Raw genomic sequence first — 19774 nt, 5'->3', positions numbered from 1 at the left:
ACAAGTGCAGTATTTTTTCAGCGCACCTTCATCGCGAAATAGAAAAATGCGCCCGAAGTGATGTCATATGGCACCAACGCTGTTTATGCCTGGACCCCCTGCATGTTTGCTCTGCGTTCGAAAAATAGAAAAACGCCCCGCGGTAAAGCCAACTTTATTCACATGCCGTTGAATCACAAGTTCTACAGCGGGAGGCGTTGTGTGTGCGCATTGGTTGGTTTCTTTCTTTGTTTTGTTTCTCTGTCTCTTTGCCGTGTTTTGTGTGGTTTGGTTCATTTATTGTTGTCTTTCTTTCTGGCTTGTTTTTTTTTGTTCGTTTGTATGTTTGTTTGTTTATTTGTTTGTTTGGCCCTTTACTTGTATATAGACCCCTGCTTGTTTATACGCCAAAAATTTAGCCCATCCAGCCGAGTACAGGACAGAAAACCAGAAATGCTTCGTTCTCCATTTTGAATTTCACTTTTTTCATTCCGTCGTAATGGGCAGCCACGTGTTGCCCGAAATCCTAGACTCCGGGGACGGCAAACATTTTGAGCTATGGGGCACATGTAGACTGTCTGCTGAATGTTTTCGTGCACGGATTCTTCAGTACGACCGGATACGTCTATGCCCAATATCGAAGCCTCCACTGAGAGTGGATAACGCTGAGGAGCGGATAGTCGCAGCCCGCCTTGCATGAAGAATGTGTGCCATTGTTCAAAATTCTGCGTAACCTCAGCTTCTTTGGCCATCCACCTTCACGAAGTACAACAGCTCATGGTTATTAAATAGTAGTTTATATACTTTGGAAGCTAATATCAATGCATCTTCATGTGGTTGGTAATTATGTCGAAATGCTTATCCCTGCCGCTTATCCTTTCGTATTCATGTATCAGGTATCCACGCGCGCCCCTGACAGATTTGCTTCGCGGTCCGTTTCCGTATTGCAGTCTTCAGTGGCTCGCACCTCTCTCCTACGAATTGCGCTAGTGCTCATTCATGCCGCCATGCTTTTGTATTGCCGCCATTCCTGTATAGGAGAATGGATGGAGATGGTGGAGTTCGCTGTTGATGAGTTCGCTCGCTGGACTGCGTTCATAAGCTTCCTTGCTGCATCGGCGATGTGCTGGCGTTGACGGCCAACTTTTTCTACTGCCGGGTGCTATGGAACCCCTCACTCTATGGACCGCTTCGTACTTCACAGACACACGGAGCCTCCGGGTTTACCTGTGGACTTTTTTTGCAGCGCTTTTAAACAGCTCAAGCTTGAAAATAGGCCCAGCCTGGGCGGTTTTGTTTGGGATTTTTTTACACGAACAGGAAATGTACAGTAACCTGGCCATTACTGCTCCGCTGTAAAAAAAATGGTGTGGAAATTCTGCATTGGCTAGAGCATTATCTCATTTCAATTCTTCTTGTGTTACAGGCATCAGAAATCGGCATGATGTCCGAGTATTACAACTACATTATTACCTCCCTGGTAAGTCACGTGAATATTTTGCCCGTGGGCAGGTAGATATTGCAGCCTTGAATTGGTGCTTGTGATGTTTTCTTGGAAGTTCTTGACGTTTTACGTGTTTCTAATCCAAGGTTGCGAATTAGCGCCACGAACGTTTGCTGTGAAGAACAGTCTAGCTATTTTAGACGATTTCACATAGCAGCCCGCTATTGCGTAAAAATACGAACCAGAGCAGCACAAACGCAGCTATAGAGGGTGTTTAGATAAAAGCGGCATTGATGTAGACTCACAGTGTTTGTTTTGCACTATTGATAGTTTAGAATAAGGCAACAGTTGTAACGGCACGGAACAGCCATAACGAAGATTTACGGGTTAGGTTGGCAAATCCTACACACTTTTAAGCGAGATGACGGTTTTCTTTAGACCTTGGCCATAACTTTAAATTTGAGTCAAGCTCGCTGTGTGTGATGAGGAGTGCTTATCTCATTTCTCAACGAAAACTAAACCCACAGTGGGGACAAAGACGCCCATTGTGTCATCGCGATGGTTACTCATGAGGAGAAATATCCGTCCAGAAACTAGAGTTTGAGTTGTACCGTGTGCACAATTACCCAATTATGCAGTATGAGGTTTCTCTCTTGGAGTGGGATTACAGATCAGCCATTCCATAGCTTGGTTTTCAATTAATAAATACGACTGAATTGCATGAAAAATCTTACATAAGGTGATTCTGGAAATATTAGACAACAAAACCTACAAATCACTGCGTGGCCGAGTGACTAACCTTGCTAAATTTTCAAGATGCTCTGGCATATTGATGAGTGAATTGCTTAGGGGAATTGGCATCGGAGAGTGCCTAATCCAGAGCTAGGAGGGAGTTTTTATTACAGAATGTTTTTAACGCCTTGCTAATAAGGGAACACGAGGAACACGTTATTAGTGGTTGATCTTCGAAAAAGTATTTTATCAAACCTCTCAAACTGAAAATACGAAACCTAGGCCCTTACAATGTCTCTAGCTTGCCACGAATGAGAAAGGACCTTCTAACGAACACATTAGGCATGTTTATTTCGAGTCATTGAAAGGAACATAAATGTTCTTGTTCGTTGGATAGGCATTGTAAAGAGGGTCTTACGGTAACATAGATTTACCTACGTGCAACCGTATTGTGCACCCATACTGGTGGCAATTGTGAAAGGGTTTCCCAAATTAACCGAATTTTGACAGCCGACAGCCTCATCTGTCACGCGTGTGCAATTTTTGTATAAAAAAATGGGGCAGCTTTGCACTAGTGGCACGAGAAAGGGGCAAACAGCGATGCTTGCGGTCCCATTTTGCATATTCAAGGTTCGGCTAAGTTTATGCGTTGCTATGCTCGGTGACTCGGTCTATTTTTCTGCGTGGTTATGCTTCGAGACAAATACCCTTGTAAAACGTGCCTATTTAGTGCACTTACGCCGAGTGCGCTCGGGCTCCCCGAATGACACTTGTGCTGCGCCCTGGTAAAAGAGGAAACAAAGTGTCGTTGGCCATGATGTCAGTAACGATAGCCGGCGTAAATATTCCGCAAAATTACTTAAAACTCCCCCTTTTTATCACGTGAGAAACAATGTAAGCATTTCGTTGTGTTTCCATTGTTCCTAATGGCAATTGGCGCCTCGCACAAGTCCACAGAAACGGAGTCGGGACAGCGACTGAACACCGGCGCTGAGATCTTCACTGTTATTCATTGTGAAGCGAATCGCAGCAGAATTGTCATTTGGGGGAAATTGTCTGAGAGCGTGGAATATAACCGCAAAGGCTCAAACGGGAACACAACCACAGGCCCGCAAGAAACCATGTACGTGAACGCCGCAGAGAACGGCTGATATCACCCCACCAGGCGGTGTTGGCACGTCTTTGAGAGTGAGCTTTTTTGTTGTTGTTGTTGTTGTTTTTTGTCGCTGCTTCTCGTTTTGTAGAAATAAATGTATCTATACTCAACTAAATGTATCTATACTCAACTTTTAACATTACCTATTATCCCCTAACCGCTCGCTGTTTTATGTGTTTTTTTTTTCCTATTTTAGAATCCCTGCAGACGGGGCTACTCACTCGGCGAGCCGGCCCCGGTAAAGTGTGTTTGGGGTACACACTCAGCTTAAACTGCTTTCCGTTGAAAGTGTCATTCGCGTTTGCCGTTTAGCTGCTCCCGAATGACATTTTAGCCTAGTGCACTCTGTGGAAGTGCACCTAAATAGGCACGATTGACTGGGGTATAAGCCAAGTTCTCGCGTGGTGTCGCCGTAAGCCCCCCAAAGAGCAATAAACACTCTGTGTGAAAAGTACGTACAATGTACGCGTGCCCACTAGCTTTGCGGTGAAGCTCCAAGATTGGCGGAGGGCGCAACGGGACGAGCGTTTGCTCAAAAGTTTTCAACTCGTTCGGTGGTCACTGTGCGGCTTGTGTGGTTATTGGACGCTAATTAAGAACTCGAATAACAATATCACATCGCGGCCTTTGGTATTCTTTTATTTTGGCATTATTTATTCTCTTTGCCCGTCAAAACTGCACCAGTCGTCGCAACAAGTGATAGAGCGAGCGACCCCGCGACCAATTTCCAAAGTCATAATTGTAGCAGTTGTATCGCACCTCCGACACGAGTCCCATCGGTCAGAGAGGTTTACCTGCGGACGTACACCGGCCGCACCGGCGGACGTTCACCAACTAAAAAAGGATCGCTGTTAAAATTCTTGTGCTATGTTGTTTAACACGCGCAATGCATTTAAAAATGGCGACTTGTGCATCTTTCACCTATTATAACCACTACCTACATGCATGTTCATTGAGTATCGATCAGCCTCGCTCTCTTCCTAAGCTTAATGCTCACCCCCGTGGTGCAGGACACGCACACGCTGGACATGACGCGTTTCCGGGGCGCGCTCGCCAACGTGTCGGCGCTGCGACTGGTGGACCTGGACAAGAAGGAGACCAGGAAGCTGCTCCACGACTGGACCAATTCGGAGCTGCGCTTCGGACGCCGGGCCCTCGAGATGACCGCGCTGCGGGTGAGCGAGCAGCCCGAATAATAATGCCACCATTTGTCCTCAGGGTACAGGAGATTGTGTAGTATGCATGCCCAGAAGAAAATAACTCTATATCAATCAATCAATCAATCAATCAATCAATCAATCAATCAATCAATCAATCAATCAATCAATCAATCAATCAATCAATCAATCAATCAATCAATCCTTCAATCAATCAATCAATCAATCAATCAATGAATCAATCAATCAATCAATCAATCAATCAATCAATCAATCAATCAATCAATCAATCAATCAATCAGGTCTACTCTAGTTTACTCCAATCCAGCTCAGCGTAGCTTCGTTCTGTTCAGTTCAGCTCAGTTCAGCTCAGTTCAGCTTAGCCCAGCTCAGCTCAGTTCATTTCAGTTCAGTTCTGCTGAGTGGCGTTCAGCTCACCTCAGATCATCTAAGCTCAGCTCAGCTCAGCTCAGCTCAGCTTAGTTCCGTTCCGTTCCGTTCCGTTCCGTTCCGTTCCATTCACATCAGCTCAGCTCAGCTAAGCTAAGCTCAGCCCAGCTCAGTTCTGTTCTGTTCTGCTGAGTTGCGTTCAGCTCAGCTCACCTCAACTTACCTCAGCGTAGATTACGGAGAGAGTCAGGTACGAAATTTGACGCTTCCTTACTTCTATATAAATTTCGTATTTAGTAAAAGGGCGCGACGCTGAAGCCGGGTGGTCGCCTGCTTTAATAGGTTACACCAAAGCACGGTCGCGACAGAGTTGCCTCCTGAGGCCCAATTCCTCAATTTATGTGCAAATGCGTGTCACATGCCCACGTTCATAGATATAGAAGAGGTTCGGACCTGATTTGAAGTTTTTTCTTTTGCAAAATTCATAGCGCATGCGCTATGAATTTTTCTACAGTGCAACGCCACCTAGCCAAGGAAGCTGTACGCAGTACCCTTTTTTTTATTCCTTTCTTCCTGCTCATCCAGGCTCAAACTTCATCCTGGTATCAAGTTATTTTGCAGCCTGTTACGTTTGCCAGTGTTATACGCCACATAACGTGTATTGTTATTGCGAAATAGAATAAAAACCAGCCTGTTGCCACCCTGTGCATCTATCGCTACCGTCGTTTTTTTTACTTTTCCCCGCCGAGAGAGACGGAGATGAAATGGAATATGCCGTGGAAATAGGCACAAGATTTACTTGGGTTTCCAAATACCCCGATTTGTATTCCGGCTGATAGTGTAGTTAAACGTATTACAATCGATAACGCCTTTTTTGCGGGCGATTAGAGAACGCAGAAAGCATTACAAAAGACACTCAATATTTCCTGAGCAACAACTTGTTACGTATAATTACTGCGGAGGGAAAGTGAAGTCGATCGAGCACTCTTGGGCTATAGATGAGGCTAGAGGTTCGAATTCCCGCAGTGGTCGTCATTTGCTACTCACTGCGGCACAGTTAGTAGATCATTAGGCTGTTTGAACAGGCATTACTGCAAAACCCATAAACGTGCTCTTTTTCAAATCATAACATCATCTAACCACCGAGAATCTGGAATGATATTCCCTCTACAACACTGCGAATAAAAATTGATTTCGCAAGGAAGATACAAAACTGTACTTGAAATGCTTATCACCCGAAATGCGAACTTGAATGACAGCTCCATTGTTGGTGGGGTCAGCCTTGGACTCGGAAGAGGGAGACATTAAACTTTATCCAAAAATATTTGCCTCAGTTCTTTACGAGTAAAGGCGGATCTAGTCGGAAAAATTGGTCGCTATCCCGTTCTGCGAAATTGGATGTCCACCAAAGCTGTCGTAAATTACTACAAATGCTGATGGAGCAGGGTATGAAATGTTTCTCGTCCTCTCAGTGGGATTGTGGCTTGGGCTCGGCTAGTGCCGCTAGATAAAGGTACAGACAATCCGCCCTCTTTTCTCCTATTTCTCCGTTCCGCCACCATGATCATTGGTGAGTTCCAATTACCTGACATTTCTTTACACTGAGACTGTTCATAGGCGAAGCCATTTTCTTGTTTATGCATTTTACTCGGTCAGCTCTGGTAAGCTTAGCCTCTCCTCCCTGCTCTGCGGTTACGCGCGACTGACGTGGTTCCGTACGCGAATCAAAGATAACGCGTGTAACAGCATTTCAGCACCAGAAGGGTGTCCAAAGACACCGTCTTGCTGCTTCTTAAGTAATGTTGCTAACGAACGACCAGGACGAATTTAACAGCTAGGCCGTAGATTCGGCAAGCTCGCAACACTGATAAACGCCAAAATGGCCGCCGTTGCTGGCTTGCTTGCCCCATTGGCGGTATTCTAATACGTTATCTACTGGCACAACGCCCGGTTTCTCTGCCGGTCAATTCTGGGTCTTGCCTAGCCGTACGATGTACTCTAGGTCTTTGACAAGAACTGCTCTATATAGTGACGCTGGTTCTGTCTAGCACATTCTTTATTCGCGACACATGGTGAAGGCTCCCATTATTCACAGGCGCCTTATCTTTCATAATGAGGTTTCGTTGCGAGTTTTGTAGTTTCCTTGAGAGGGTCTCGCGTGATCACGTCCCTATGCACTTGCTACTTCATGACCCACGGACTTAAAAACTATCGTGCACGAATCCGAGAAGCTTTACAAATACATATGAATGTTCACAATGGCCTAGTTTCCTTATTTTAGAGATATGTCACTTCTGTACTGAAAAAAAAAATAAAACTCTTGCTTGCTAGACAGCTAGCGCCATCTAGCAAAAACTGCATAAACCAAAATTCCCTGTCTCTATTTTTCATTTCAGTAAATGTGTGATACATTTCCAAAAGAAGCAAGCTGGGCCGTTAGGAACGTTTCTATAAATTTTTAAAACGTTTTGCTTCTGAACACGACGCTTTTTAAGCCAGACGGTAATGAAATAGTAAGTCGCATAGGAATGTGATCAGGTAAGTTCCCATTAAATGAATTCTCAGCTCTATGCTGTACGCCTGATTAGCCTAACGCATGCGCTCGGCGTCTTAATCCATGGCACCTTCGCGTTTTTGCCAATGGAGATGAAACATTTGGGGCTTAGACGTAAACAGCTTTGCTGTAAAAGAAGTTAGGAGTGCAGAAGCAATAGATTCTGAGTAATAAAAGTCTAAAGCATGGAGTGTTTTTTTAACTACTCTACGTTTTCTCTCTGCTCCCGCACTAAAATTATTCGCTAGACACATAGGGAAAGAAAACGCAATTTACGGGCCTGAATGAAGTAAGCTACAAAGAAAAATTGGCCTTGAATTGAGAACTTGTGACTGAATCAGTAGATACGGTGTAGTGCAGACAGCACAGTAACCCATTTCGGTCAGAATGTTTGTACTCTAGATCAAACTGACAATGTAGGGCCTACTAGGAATAACAGAGGAAAGAGGCGTAAAGCGTATGAATCTATTTACAGTAGTAGGCGGCAGAGATACCTGGTATGTTTATAAATAGCACAGGCTGGCCGTATACAACCGCCCACGCAAAAGTATACTAGAGTATGTATATTAGGTTAACTTAAGGTTTTCTCGACATCAGAGGGTCATATATTTAGTAATGCATACGCTCAAGAATCCACGGGAACCAAGGCAAATAAACAACTTTCTGTGCTGCCAAACAATTCTTTCGAGGCGCTGTTTCTTATGACATCTAGATGGGAGACTGTTAGGCCATCTTTACCCTCACTATTTAGAGATGACATCAGCAAAGCTTTCTGTTCTGGTGGAAGTCACAAATTATTGTTGGCACTAAAAGTACAGCGATACCTCTTAAACTATTGTGAAATGCAAAATTTTTGTTAAATTTCTGGTGGTACCATTTCTTCTTCCCACGTGTTTTGCGGTCGTAATTTTCAGCACCATAGAAGTGGCAAAATGTTGGAACATAGATTGACGAAATTCGAAATTAAGTAGCATTCTTCTGCGCCTCATCTTCTCCATTTACGTGCAATCGGTACAAATTATTTCTACATTCGTTGAGAGCTTATGAATTCACATACGGCTGTTCTGCTTCACTTTCCTCGCAGACGGAGCTGGCACTCCTCTTTGACGCGGTGTCGCTGTTCGCCCGAGCACTCCACGACATGGAGCACATCGAAAACTTCGAACTGAACTCTCTGTCGTGCGAAGCGCCTTCAAACTGGACCAACGGCGAAGCACTTCTGCAGCGCATGAAAACGGTGGGGGCACAGCTACGCTGGCGTAATCAGAAAATGCCCGCAATCAGGTATGCGCGTGTGCGGGTGGGCCTGAGAAGGACAAATTTTGGGATAGCGGTAATGTTATTGCCATAGCGGACACCGGTGCTGCCCAGTGGAAACTCGTTGCTTGGCAATTAAATAGAAAAATGAGAAGCTGCCGGAGATGTTACCGAACGTACTGTCATGAAGAATTTTGATGAAAATCCCTCTTGGCAGAGAAGCCCTCGTCGTTAAGCGCCAAGAAATGCCTTAAAACCCAACATATGCCAATCACATTGCAAAGCTGCTGCCCCAGGACTTAGCTGGCACACTTAAAAATAAGTACTGCATAATTTATTAACACTATTTTTTACACACGAGCAGAGCTGTACTTATTCACAAGTACAATGTTGATTAAAATACTTGCGACAGCATAATTGCCAAGAAGGCAGCGATACAACAAAAGTAACAATAAAATACCCGCTGAAATAGGCTGTTTACCGTTAAGATATTGAAATTACGAAACCATAAATATTGAAATAACGCTAAAACGCTTCTAGACCACAGCACTTTTGCTTAAGCTGAATTAGCAACTTTCACGCGCATTTTATTCCAGAGATTTTCCCATTAACTACAAACATACTGAAAGGTGAGCGGGCGATGAAACACAAATTCACTGAATTTATAAATTTGGTTTGCAGCAGTGTTTCCCGTGGGCGTCTTGCTGGCAGTATGAGATAAAAACAGTATGTTTACGAGAAGACGATACCGTTTGTTTTCTGTGCAGTGAGAGTTGCTCAACCTTGCCAAAATTGGATCAAAATGTACAAGTAGGACCATTTTTCTGCGTTAATATCATGCATTTGGCAAGCAGTCTGGCCTGCTGTCGACAGCCTCTTTTTTTGCAGATAGCGCAACTAGCCGCTGCGTGTTGACATTCATTTGCCCATTTGTCTCGGCCCCGTCTTCTTATCAGTGCGCTCCCCCGCCACGGTATTTATTTGGCCATTTCCTTACTGGCGTATCTTATTTTCATCTCCACTGTCTTATACCCATTTCAACAGCCGTGGTCCCCATCGGGCCACTGCCGGTTTCCCGGCGCAGCGTAGGTAACAGCCTTTTATTCTTAACTTTGGTGTCACGACGTGCGCAGACAAGTTAGGTACGTCTCCATCTACTCGGTGGCGCAAATACCTCATGTCAACGTATTTCCACAGACTATTCCCATTGCAGCCGCAGTCGTCCAGGATTGTGCCCCGTACGGAAAAATGTCAGCGCCAAGACTGTTCATCACTTTGCAACCTCGAAGAAGTACAGCGTTGACCCGTAGATATTTGAACCTTTATATACGTTGACCACAACATTCCCGGTTTCAGACACAAAACCATGGTGATATCTTGGTTATATTAGGCAGAGAAATTAGCGATTTGGAGTGACGACATTTTTTTATGACCACCGGGAATAAAAGCATCATTACGTCAAATCGTCAAATGTTGTGTTGTTTCCCACCTTCTCCCAATTTTTGCTGCTTGCTTGGGCTGTTATTTTTTCTTAAGAAAAAATTGGGGCGACAAGGCTTGTGTCGAATAGTTTCTTACCGGTCATGTTACCATTATTGTCTTTATTTAGGTCCATTTATTTCTGCATTTTATATTTTTGAAATCATCTACCCAGTTTGTAACCTTGCCGTTTTTTACACATTTGTACTGTTGTGCCAATATAACGTTCATAGCAGCCAGCAGTACGTATAGTTCTCCAACTCCATTAGGTCGTATACAGACTTCAGTTGCCTCACGAATTGCCCCGACTTAGTTCCGAGTGGCTTTTATCGTAAATATCGTAGTCTCGTAAGGCGAACACCGAAGTACTAAAGTATTCTCTTCTTTTTTACCGCAGGGAAGAAAGTCTTACGTAGGTGACTGGGACTCCAATATTTGTCCGATAAGCGGTGATGAAGGATCTGTCAAAGGTTGGGGTATTGATCCTTGCAGGGGATTGGTTTCAGAGTTTCCTTTTTTTCTTATAGATAAAATTGTCGTTCTTATAAGGGACTGCTGTTACCTGCACCGTCTTGTAACTGCTTGTTAGGAGAAATAGTACTCAAATGTTGAGGCAGCATTTGTATTCAAATGCAGAATTGTAATTCGGGAGCCTGATTGTTGCTAGGTGCACAGTGGCGGCAGCTCAATTTTACAAACAGAAGAGGAGAATGGGACTCAAAATAATATTAGCCATATTTGACACGCGGTCCTACGTCTGCTTTGTTCCAGTAACCTCCTCCCCCCCCTTTGCAAACGCAATGTTCTCAGCAGGACGCCGGTTATAACGTTGAGGACTGCTGTATCTTTGAAAATAAGATTTCTGTTTACGGGCAGGTAACGTATAAACGCGTGGTTCAGCAAAGAGGATGGCAGAGGGGTCCCACAGAGATGACGGTTAAATGTCGTCCTATATGTAGCCTTATAAATATTTCTATATACGACAACGTCGACCTGTCACCGAAACGTCTTTCTGTCGTTGTTTTTAAGGCTTCTCCAGGTTTTCGGAAACACTATGCGGCTAGAAAATTAATTGTAGGGCATGTCCATGAAATGTCTTGGCTTTAAAGACTTGCCTTGCTAAGCGGATAAAAACCAAGGAGCCGATATATAGAACGTTCAACAGCAAGAACACCAGGAGCGGAGCCTGTCTACTTTAATCATGGGAATGCGTTCAGGTATTTAGTTTCCGTCTGTGGGCTGCGTAAAATTGCCTATTGGCTTTGCTTTCTGTACCGAAATAAGAAAAAAAATCAGCCACCACAGTTAAACTTTTTTTTAACGGTGTGCTGTCATTTGCTGAAAAACGTTTATTTTTGTGTCTATTTGCGGAGTTGAATTTCTCACCTTGTGCACTTGACGAAATTGCTCGAACAAAAAACCTTCAAAACGCAAATTTCGCCTCTACTTCTGGTACGACCTAAAAACTTAGTGGGCATTGTTTGAAACAACGCTCTTGTTTTTCCAAATATTTCTGACAGATACTACAACCCACTCTGCTGGACAGCGCTCGCGTGAGAAAGCGCGAAATAGGTACATTATACGTCCAAGACACAAGTCAAGGCACAGGGTGAAGTTCTTCAATATATAAAATATTGCAATATTTTGTGTCTCCCCAAAATCGTGCACGTTACATAGCACACAAACATATCTGTGCGATGTGACAAGACCCCCTAATTTTCCCACGTGCTCAGGTTCCTTAACTAGTTACGGCTAGTTTCAATCCAACAGTTGAATCTTTGTGCGCCAAGCGAACGACGTTTCGCATGCGCGCTAGCGATGACGTCGAAGGCGGTGGTCAACCTGCAAAAGCAAAAAATGCAAAACAACATAAAGGATTCCGCCTTGCGCATTAAAAGAAACCAGCGAGAATGTTCCCCAACGTAGTAATTGTTTCGTTCAGGAAAACAGCATATCAAGAGTGCATGGAGTAGAAGTCCTAAGGCTTTATTCAACACAGTTCAGCTAAGTGAATGCAGTACAAGGTGCGTGGCGGTGCCTGCGCTACACTAATCGTGAAGTGGTTCAGAATGTGCAAGCCTAATCGATGATACGTCATGTCTAATATAAAATAGATTATTGGGAAAGGTTCTCACTGTTTAGCTACTGTTTAAACAGTCGTTTTTTTGCCAATACTCTTGCTCAAGCTTGTCAACGTCTATCTCGCGTAACCATTAATTTGAGAGAACCGACCTTCATGATCGTACCAGACGAATGATTTATAGCTTAAAATAGGAATTTACTTGTTACGCGTAAACCTTTATTGAAGGAAGTTTGAGTCGTTGAAACAAAATAAATCCGTTTTTTACTCGCCATTCGAAGTAATATCCAGAGAAAAGAGTAATACTGCGTGCGTCGGAGTTGATCCTCCAAGCAGTTCGATGGCTTTTCTAGAATAAATAGTGGGGTTATTATTGTTGAGTCATTCGGACGTGCTCACCTGCAGCTTTCTGCAGAAGCGTTCGCCAGTCATTTGGCGGGTAGAGTTTCGGGAGGATTAAAATTTAGACCCGCCGTGGTGGCTCAGTGGCTAAGGCGCATGCGCTGCTGAGCACGAGGTCGCGGGTTCGATTCCCGGCCGTGGCGGCCGCTTTTTTGATGGAGACGAAAAGCAAAAACGCCCGTGTGTGCGAGATTTCGGCGCACGTTAAAGATCCCCAGGTGGTCAAAATTAATCCGGAGCCCTCCACTACGGCGCGCCTCATCGCCTGCGTTGCGTCGGCGCGTTAAACCCCCACAATCAAAATCAGGATTAGAATTTACAAAAACAAAACACGAGTGCGGTCCTACAACTACGAACAGGCATGCACCGTATTAACACGATTGCAGGTCAACTTGAATGTAGGCCGCCCCCCCCCTCCCGCCCCCCCCCCCCTTCACCCCGCCTTCTTCCCTCGGTCATCTAAAAAAATAAAATACAGGACACACGAATGAATTCAACAATGCAAATGTGTTGCTCACCTGACCTACAGCGTTGTCCTGTCTAGTGTATTCACTAGTGCTGCCGCTGCTGTCACAGCTGCCGCGGTTCGACAGCCCGTCATCGTCCAGTGTGAGCACAGTAAGGGCACATAAAAGTGTTGTGAAAGAGCGTTCGGAATAACTACTATACGCAATAAGTAGAGTCGGAAAGCGAACCACCCTTGCAACTTTGCCGTTGCGTTCCGGATTTCTCGTTTTTATAGCCATCGCCGGCGATACAAGTTTTAGTTTCGATTGGTGGTCGTCCCCGCAACTTCATATTTTGAAGTTTAAAGGAATGGTTCGACCTACAATCGTGTAAATATGGTGTGCGGCATTTTTCCGCCGCGTGGCTTCTTAAAGCCTGTGGCTGAGGGGATAAGGTATCCGTCTCATATTCAGGCTGTTCCAGTGGCCACAAGCTCAAATCACGCTTTATTCCCATGAGAACAATACTCCCGGTGTATCCGCCCCCCTTCCCGAACAACCTCCGGTTTCACCAAGATAGCGGGTAGCGAGGGGTAGTGGTAGTAGTTCCCATTCTGCGCATGCTTCCATTTTATTCACGAATATCAGAAGCTTAATCAGTAAGCGCACTGAAGTGTCAGCAGCAATTAATTCTTCATCTGCAGATATTGTAGTGTTAACGTAAACTTGGCTCCATAGAAATATACGTGATAGTGAACTTTTTGATTCATTTAACCAGTTCCATCTTTATCGCCGTGATAGGGACGCAAGGCAAGGGGGCGGTGTTCTCGTGGCTGTTAAAAAACAATTCGAATCCTTTTCACTTAACATACCGTCGGTTTTAGAAATCGTGTGGGTATCTGCTAAGCTGTCGTATCGCAGAATAATTTTAGGTGCATGCTATCGTCCACCAAATTCCTCGCTGACGTTCGTTAGCGACCTTCACGACGCTATAAACATGGTTGTATCCCGATACCCAGCATGTCCTATTATCTTACTGGGGGATTTTAACTACCCAGGAATTAAATGGTCGGCCTCAATACCATTTTCGACACCGTTTTCATCTAGTACTCAGCAATTTATTGACTTATGCTTAGCCTTTAACTTAACACAAGTAGTATCACAACCTACGAGAGTGACGCCAACTACCGCGAATATATTGGACATTGTTCTTACAAACTGCCCCGATGTGTGTTCGCAAATAACGTACATGCCCAAACTGAGTGATCATGCCCTTTTAAACTTAACTGTAACAATTCCAGTGCAAAAACGTTCAAAAAAAACAAAAACCATTCGAAAGTATAACAAAGCCAATTTTGCGGAAATAAATAGTGAATTGCATTTATTTATAGTTGATTACTTAGATGGGTTCGATGAACGATCGCTAGAATGCAACTGGGCGTTATTTAAGAACAAGATCATTGAATTAACAGATCGCTTCATACCTACTCGGGAAATACCGTGTAATTCGAATGCTCCCTGGTATAACCCAAATATTAGGCGCTTATCAAACCGAAAGAAGCGGCTGTACCGTCTCGCCAAGACATCTCTCAGTATTTATAGGTGGTCCTTGTACCGCTCAGCAGTTAATGAGTATATTGCAGCGGTCAAAACTGCAAAGCAAAACTTCTTGACAAATACGATGCCTAGCTTTTTGCAAAATAACCCGAGGAAATTTTGGCGCGTCGTCAACCCTACGGAAGATTCTCGAATAACGTTAATTGACGCAAACGGCGAACCAATGCTCGATAATGAGTGTGCTAGCGCGCTGAAAAAAGTATTTTCAGATGCTTTCTCTTCCAGTTCCACTTCTTCTTTACCCAACTTTAAGGGTCGGGCCTACGTAGCGATGTACCCTCTGCAAATTGACCCAAATGGAATAATTAAGATTATTGACGCACTTAAAACTAGTTCTTCCGCTGGCGTTGATGGTATTAATTCAGAATTCCTTAAAAGTACCAAACACAACTGTTCTATTATCCTAGCTAAACTTTTTCAGCAATCACTAGAACAAAGTAATATCCCTGATGATTGGGAAATAGGCAAAGTGGTACCTGTCTTTAAATCTGGAGATAAACAGTCCCCTTTCAATTACAGGCCAATATCTATCACTAGCATACCGTGTAAAATCTTTGAACATATAATTTATTCTCATGTTGCCAACTTTCTTGAATCTAATTCATTTTTTGACCCCGCACAGCACGGCTTTCGAAAGTCTTTTTCATGTGAAACCCAGTTAATTTTATTTACTAACAAGCTTCACTCTATTCTGGACAACCGTTCCTTTGCCGACTGCATTTTTTTTATTTCGCAAAAGCGTTTGATAAAGTACCGCACCAGTTACTTCTTCACAAACTAAGAAATATAGGTCTCGCCACCGGCATAATCAAATGAATTGAGTGCTTCCTCGTGCATCGCCAGCAATTTGTCATAGCCAATGACACCATTTCATCTTTAAGCCCGGTTATTTCAGGTGTACCCCAGGGCACCGTTCTGGGTCCACTACTTTTTCTCATCTACATCAATGATTTGCCTGAGTGTGTTTCATCATCAGTGCATTTATTCGCTGACGATTGTGTCATTTTTAGGAAGATTGATAACGATAATGACATATGCACACTTCAGTCCGACATCAATTCCATATCCCATTGGTGCAGTACATGGCAAATGACATTAAATACTAATAAATGCAAATCAATGCGAATTTCCCGTATCGCTACTAACCCGCACCCGTACTTACTTAATGGGAAAATCCTCGAAGCTGTTACTTCATATAAATACTTGGGCGTTCATCTCACTGCTGACCTATCTTGGAATCTTCATATTGACTATATCACTAATAAAGCCAATCGAATGCTTGGCTATGTAAGACGAAATTTTCATTCCGCTCCTTCTTCTGTAAAACTGCTCCTTTTCCAATCCCTTGTCCGTTCACAACTTGACTATGCTTCATCTATATGGGACCCATCTACTGAAGTACTGATTAACCAGCTAGAAATGATTCAGAATAACGCCGCACGATTTATTCTTTCTAACTACCAGCGAGCAGCCAGTGTCTGCAGAATGAAAACTAACTTGAATCTCCCATCTCTGACGTCCCGACGAAAAATTGCACGTTTGTGCTTATTCCATAAAATATATTCACACGGCATGCTTCACAACGCACTACTTAGTCCCCCTTCATTCGTATCTTCTCGTTTAGACCATGCTTACAAAGTTGGTATTCCTACTTGCAACACTAAAACCTTTTCTCACTCTTTCATTCCACGTACCTCTAGGGACTGGAATCATCTTCCTTCTGATGTCGCTACGATTAGCAACCCAGACTTGTTTCATTCCGCTGTGTGCAACATCATCACCTAGATTTGTCTATTGTCTGTAGCGATACAATGGTTCCTGCCAATCCCACTTGTTTTGCTGTTTTGCTTCTATTGTTTTTATTTTTTTATGAGTCTTGCCAGGAACGCCAGAACTGACACGAAATTGCAACTGACCTCCTGTATTACTCCTTACAACATGTATACCTTAGCTACGTTTCTCACGTTGTAAAAGAATGATTACAACCTTATTTACTGTTTTACGTTTGTTTTAGCGGTGATATGTACTCGCAATGTGTTCGTTGTACTGCGTTTTTCTTATTTCTTGTTATGTAATCACCCACTCCCCTCTTCAATGCAATTGCCTTGAGGGTATTCCAAATAAATAAATAAATAAATAAATAAATCGGACGTGATATAACACCTTTTTTTTGCTTCTGGGGCGTTGTGCTGTCTATTACGACAACGGTAATAATATGAAGAACGTTAGTCAAAGGAACCCAACCACTACGAGGAAAACCACATGCAAAGAGCACATGGTTTAGTAGGCCTAGTTCTGCTGCAAGGTTGTCAAGCACCAAAGATGTCGCGCTGCTGGTCACGCGAATAAAAATACTATTTACGGCAATTACAAGTACAAGTTGGGGATTGAAACTTTACAAGGTGGTATAGAGAAAGTTTTTTTTATTGCTCCTGAATGTTTTTAATACGACGTCAGTGCTAGTTCCGCCGGGAAATCCTTTTATGTTCATGACCTCTGGAATTATTAGCTAGAATTCCAAACTTAAGTGATAATAAAGGCGCAGTGACAATGCCAAGTCTCGCAAGTTTACCAAAAATTGATTGGTAATTGTTTGGAACTAAAATGGGCGTTGTACATCATGTGCAGCAGTTGCGCACAAAAAGAGGTTCGGACGGCACTTCAGCCCACCGTTATTTTTCCAACTAAGGAAGCAATACACCAGCCCAACAACTCCGCTTTTCATCATACGTGAACGGTTATAAATTTTGTGCCCCAAGCTACGCACCAAAGTTACGCTTCTCACCATGAGCATCAGTCATTTATATCCCTAAAAATCTAATTATGTACAAAATCAGATGACCATGTAACATACGCCCATCCTATAAAGCGTTTATATTTACCATTTGTTTATTGATCTCTTGTTGAATGCTTTGTTTTGTATTTGTTTCTTCTTATGTTTTCGTAATTTTATATTCTATCTGGCGACTCGCCACATTCCCAGAAATGCGATGCGGAATACGCCACTGATGTCTGCATAAAATATATATCCTGTTCTGGATATTGTCCGGCAGACTGGGCGAGTTCCTGAAAACAGGGGCAAAGAAGCAATCAGGGCAAACGAATAGAAGCATGGGTGAATTGCAGCGAAATAAAAGGTACTGTAGCATATATAGAATGGAAGTGGTTTATATCTAGCGTATAGTTTCTCCTTGACGTATTATTAACGTGAACAAATAATTGGTCATTTTTTCTATATACAAACAACCGAACAACCATAATTCAAACAAGATATTGCTGCTGGCTCTGAAAGAAGTCCTGAGATTTGCATTATACTCGGAATATAGCCCAATTTTGCAATATTTAGACTTAATACATGAGTTACAAAGGTGAAATAGATGTTCTACAGCAATTGAGACAAAACTAGCCTACCTATTTCTTAGCCACCAATATCTTTGCAAAGGTGTTTTAGTCCGTGGAGCGGTCTAAGACCCTGAAATTTTAATTTTGTTTAACATGAACTGTGTCACGATGAAAAGATTTGTGTTGTGAAGACTAATTGCACGAATATTTGGGGAGAAATTGATTGCTCACTTGTCCAAAACTGGTATGCCACACATAAGGATAACAAAAGTTGCGAAAAAATCCCAGAGGAAACGTGGATGCCGCAATTAGGATGAACGCGAAATTTAGGCTCACACCCAATCATCCTCAAAATAAAAACGCTGCTTCGATATCAACCTGTGTTCAAGTTCTGCAGAAGGACTGTTGCTGATGCAGCCAACATACCGTGCCACGCAAATATACACTGGTTTTTACTTATCGAATTTGAGCGTGTCAGTAACATTCTGCGTCCGCGAACGCTGTATTTTGCATCCATTTTGCCACAATCCCAAAATGTCGTTTCTGCAGTGATGTAATACCGTTTCGTCTTGGAATTCGGGAGAAACATGAGAGTTCTCGGTATCACAGTCTATTTTGGGCGAGACGGCCCAGTATCGATCGGCGCGTGGCATTCCCCGAGCCTGCTCCGCATATATTCCCTTCTTCTGCCGTCAGCCTTAGGATTTTCTATGTGGTATCTTGTGGTTACCCCATAAGAAAAGCCGAGTTAAAGATACGATCTCGCCGAGAATAGGAGCTTCGCTTCGGGCTTTTATTGGAGGTTTCCCTTGAGAAGACAACGTCATTCCAGTGATAAGGCATGCGGAGTATCCGTGGTTTTCGCCTTCTTGCATGCCTTATCTTTTCAGACGTCTGAGGCTTAGCAGCATTCGTATGTCTGCATGTTTCTTGAGACTTTTCTTCAGCGTAACTTCACCAGAGTTCCTTGATTAGATTTAGGATTACGAACACTGTTTAAATGATCATTGTGTAACGGTTTCACACTACACAAACACATTTGCGTTCAAAACGTTGGATATCTATTCCTCAACAAATTTCAATATTGCAGTCTGAACAGAGACATGAACAATTTTAAAAGGCCACCAAAAAATATAATTCTATTGCGTAGGATGACGCGTAGTAGAAACATTACGAACTATGTGCCCCGCAATTTTGTGAAGCGCGCAAATGAGGAGTAAAATTTAAAAGGCCTGAGGTCGGTTGCTGAACTAAAAGTAATCTGTGCACCATCTACAGCATTTCGAAGAGAATAGCTGAGGGTCTCTAAACGCCAGGATACATATGTCGACACCATAAAAAAGAGATTGCCACCTGCAAAGTTTGCTAGTCTTTGCTGTCCAAGGAATAGACAAAAGCAGTACTTTATTTTCACGACTCGTTCCAGTCCGTCTTAGTGCCCTTTGTACGCTCGCTCTAGTACCTCCTGTGTGCCCAACAAAAAAGTGACTATTTCAAAAGGCGATACACTGTCCAGCGGATGAGAACTGCTTGCAGGAAAATAATAATTGTGGCTCCAAGTAATAAATATATGTTTTATGTTCACTACCTTAGAACAAGATGTACTAGTTCCAGCAGCGTCCGCGCCATTTCTAGAAATGTCCTACAGCTGATAACCGCAGCGCTCTTCTTCATACCATTCTTTCTTTCTGCCGTCCCTCGTTTTCGTGCCTTGTGCTATTTCTTTTTCAACATTCTGA

At 43.3% G+C, this 19774-nt stretch overlaps 1 protein-coding gene across 1 annotated transcript in view; it reads left to right on the top strand.

The window, feature by feature from the left end:
- LOC144151566 (glutamate receptor ionotropic, kainate 2-like) overlaps nt 1-19774 on the top strand; it is a 178671-nt gene that overhangs the window by 81947 nt on the left and 76950 nt on the right. The window contains exons 5-7 of the mRNA XM_077682666.1: nt 1406-1459; nt 4322-4486; nt 8497-8649. Coding sequence (XP_077538792.1) covers nt 1406-1459; nt 4322-4486; nt 8497-8649 — 372 coding nt within the window. The remainder of the gene's footprint in view (nt 1-1405; nt 1460-4321; nt 4487-8496; nt 8650-19774) is intronic.

The sequence above is a fragment of the Haemaphysalis longicornis genome, unplaced genomic scaffold, assembly GCF_048455015.1.
Source record: "Haemaphysalis longicornis isolate Haplotype H1 unplaced genomic scaffold, Haemaphysalis longicornis Haplotype H1 scaffold_9, whole genome shotgun sequence".
NCBI classification, from domain to species: Eukaryota; Metazoa; Arthropoda; class Arachnida; order Ixodida; family Ixodidae; genus Haemaphysalis; species Haemaphysalis longicornis.
The sequence above is the reverse complement of the archived record's forward strand: the minus strand, read 5'-3'. Positions and strand labels throughout refer to the sequence as shown.